At 45.9% G+C, this 3,541-nt stretch overlaps 1 protein-coding gene across 1 annotated transcript; it reads left to right on the top strand.

Moving 5' to 3' along the window:
* Positions 1–1,621: 1,621 nt before the first annotated feature.
* Positions 1,622–2,169, top strand: Pmar_PMAR020980 (merozoite surface protein 2, putative; the record flags this gene model as incomplete). Its single annotated transcript, XM_002779226.1, has 1 exon — positions 1,622–2,169. A coding segment is annotated over one exon (548 nt), but the record flags the coding sequence as incomplete, so codon positions are not given.
* Positions 2,170–3,541: the final 1,372 nt, after the last annotated feature.

Here is a 3,541-nt window from a genome sequence, read left to right as displayed (position 1 = left end):
ACGGCTTTGGTGACTATGTTACTGAGAAGTGGCTCAATTTGCATTATACTCTCCTCGGCAAATATCAGAATGGTTATTCTGATTGGGGTTATACTCAAGTTGGCTATGGCCCATCTACTGAGTGGCTCGATGCTGCTGGCTTCCAGGACTTCCAAGCCACTCCGGAGCAGTTTACTGAACTGACACGTCGTAACAAGAAGACTCAGAAGGAGGCCGATGAAATCCGTGACTCGGCATTGAATGCATGAGTGGTGTACCTCTGATCTCAATTGATTGCTATTTTGCATTTTTTCTACTGCCTAATTTCAAGTGCCTTTACTTGGAGGCTGATCGTTCGAACGATCATCTGCTCCAGTGCGCTGACGAGGCGCTCAAATTCTGTGATTGCTATGATGCCATTGTTTAGGCTACCCCTTTGCTAAGTAGTAGAGATGTTTCTCCCAAGTGATTAAGAAGGATGAGTTTAGATTATAGTGAATAATACAAGGGCGATCGATATTCCCTGCGTTGAAGTCACTGACTCATAGTCAGCATCAACGTATTATGCACCATCAGCCTCTGTTATGGTTGACAGTAGCGATGAGATAAAGACTGTCTCAGGGCTAGACTAGCCGAGGATAGCTAGCGTGCTTTTAGATGGTTACATTGATCTCGTACCGCTCATCTGTCTTCTTCTCCTGTGAGCTTCAAGCTGAACAACAGTCTTGAGCAAAATGAGGTTTCGCGGATGATATCTGGAAACGACTTGCGTGAGTGAGCTATTCCATGATAGTTTGTTCTCTCAAGCTCAGGTCAAGTCCTGCCGTTGCACGAGTATTCGTCTCGACCTTATCGCAGCTACACCATTCACAAGTCCGAGACGTATCCATACTATTGTCCTCGAGGTGGGTTGCACTGAATCAGTTCTCTCGTTCGAGCATCCGAAAGTCAAGTGCTGGACACGTCCAGGTTACCACCGATCCGTGGATGACCCGAAGATGTTACGTCGTTGCTGTCGAAACTCATCAGCCAATGCATAACTGTTAACATGTTCAGAAATGCCTGAAACTCGCGTGGCAGTCCAAGAGATGAATTCTACTCCGATACTAAAGCCGCCTCATCAGTGACCATGATTCGTGACCGTGACTTGTGGACCTTCTGCAGTGCATTTCAACTGTTTCGTCGAGTTGTACAGTGTGAATCAGCGGATATATGATAGACTCGACAAATGGAACGAATCGGGATGAGTTTCGGAAAGATGTCAGTCAGAAACATGACAGGGTATTAGTTATAGGCAGTAACTGGGATAAGAGACGCCATGCAGAACTCATGAGATGTATAACCGAAGGTACCTCACATGAAGAGCGTGCTTCAATTGAACTCGCTAGAATGTGTGATGGAAGTCTAATCATCTGTAGCCATTAGCTAATAGCTATTGTAATTCACTGTCTATAAAGTGATCATTGTTATAGTGCATTCAGTTAGTGGGCAGAGTTCAAGATTGAGTTCTCCGTGTCATTTGAAATCTGAAGAATTGATATGTTTCAGAGAGCGATGCTTCCAATTGCTCGCGAATTATAAGGAATTGATCGATGGTGTACAGATGCTGTCTTCAGTTATTTTCCGTTATTACGTGCTAAACATGTCAGTGACGTTAACACTCGCTATTGCGCTTGTCTCATACTTCAGCGTGTCCTTGTCTACGGCAGAACAGGTTGTTCTGGCTGCTGAAGCTTCTGGAATTCCGGATTGCACGGAAGCTGATGCTTACTGTGCCTCTATCATCCCCGGGTCCTATTGTAAGTATTGGAGTACTCCTAGTGTTTGCCAAAGTGATCGACGTTTGACCGAGGGCTCTGGAAAGCGTCAACTTTGGGAAAATGTCAGATGTGATTGTCTATGGGCTACCACCACTACTCCGGCTACCACCACTACTCCGGCTACCACCACCACTACTCCGGCTACCACCACCACTACTCCGGCTACCACCACCACTACTCCGGCTACCACCACCACTACTCCGGCTACCACCACCACTACTCCGGCTACCACCACCACTACTCCGGCTACCACCACCACTACTCCGGCTACCACCACCACTACTCCGGCTACCACGACTACTTCCAGCACTCCCGGTTGTCCAGAGGGTGATGCTTACTGTGCGTCTATTATGCCTGGATCCTATTGCAAGTACTGGAGTACTCCTAGTTACTGCCAGAGCGATCGACGCTTGAGAATGGACTCTGAGACGCGTCAGCTCTGGGAGAGTATCCCATGTGATTGTACTTCGACTCCTCCGACTACTACTACAACTCCGACTACTACCACAACTCCTCCGACTACTACCACAACTCCTCCGACTACTACAGCAACTCCTCCGACTACTACAGCAACTCCTCCGACTACTACAGCAACTCCTCCGACTACTACTAGAACTCCCACAACTACTACCGCAACTGCTACGACCACAACAACTACTGGGGTGTTGGATTGCGTGGAGGCTGATGACTACTGTGATTCTATCATGCCCGGATCGTATTGTAAGTACTGGAGTACTCCTAGTGTCTGTCAAAGTGACAGGCGTTTGAGCGAGGGCTTTGAAGCGCGTCAGCTTTGGGAGACTATTCCGTGTGAATGTGTCTGGTCTACTGCCATCAATATGGCTGGTGAGTAGTTTATGTTCTAGTTTGAAAGTCATATTTTAATTTCATTTCGTTGTAGAGTAGCCCGACAAGAGCTACGCGTCTTGGTGGAACTCACCGGTTGAATGGCACGATGAAACTAGGTCTTTCAACAATTTACTAATTGTTCAATTCGAGTAGTTGAGTTTGTCAGGTTGGAACATGTAGATCAACAACTGTTGTGTTGTACGCTGGAGATTTACCTCGTGAATTAATCCAGAGTAGATCCAAAAAGATGTTTATTAATGTAATGGGCATTGATTTCTTACATTCACAGGTTTCTAAACCCTGTGTTATTCACCACTTCATCTATTCATGTTCTTTCAGGCAGGTTAGATATGTGAATATCTAATACTTCATCCAAATTATTGGTGTTTAGTCGATGAAACTCACAAACTCATTCAACACTTCGCGAATTATCAGCGTCGAGAGGAGCTTATATAAACGCGTCGCGTTTAACAGGATGCGTGGTGAGATGGTGCTAGTTGCGTTCGAACTCGACTGATCGGCAGACTTGTACTTTTACGATCAACTCCATAGAATCGTTGATTCGTCGAGAAACAAAAACCTTCTCTCTCAAGGCCACTGTAACGTATAAGCCATATAGTTTGAGGTTCCACTTTTCAGCTGCTCGAGGTTCATGACACACCCAAACAACCGATGAACGCGACCTTCCAATATGCTGTGTATCAGCATATGAACTCATGGAGCTCAACTCTAAGGGTCTGCACTCATACGGGTAGCTCCAAAGGACATTTCTTCACAGAAGGGTGCTCCAATCAGGCTCGCTAGTATGTGTGATGAAGTGATCCACTCGACTCTAGCCATTAGCTAATAGCTATTGTGATTCGTTGTCTAAAGTGATCACTCTATTGTTATAG

The sequence above is a fragment of the Perkinsus marinus genome (assembly GCF_000006405.1).
Source record: "Perkinsus marinus ATCC 50983 genomic scaffold scf_1104296947668, whole genome shotgun sequence".
NCBI lineage: Eukaryota > Perkinsozoa > Perkinsida > Perkinsidae > Perkinsus > Perkinsus marinus.
Note: the sequence above shows the minus strand (reverse complement) of the source record. Positions and strands in the feature narration are given on the sequence as shown.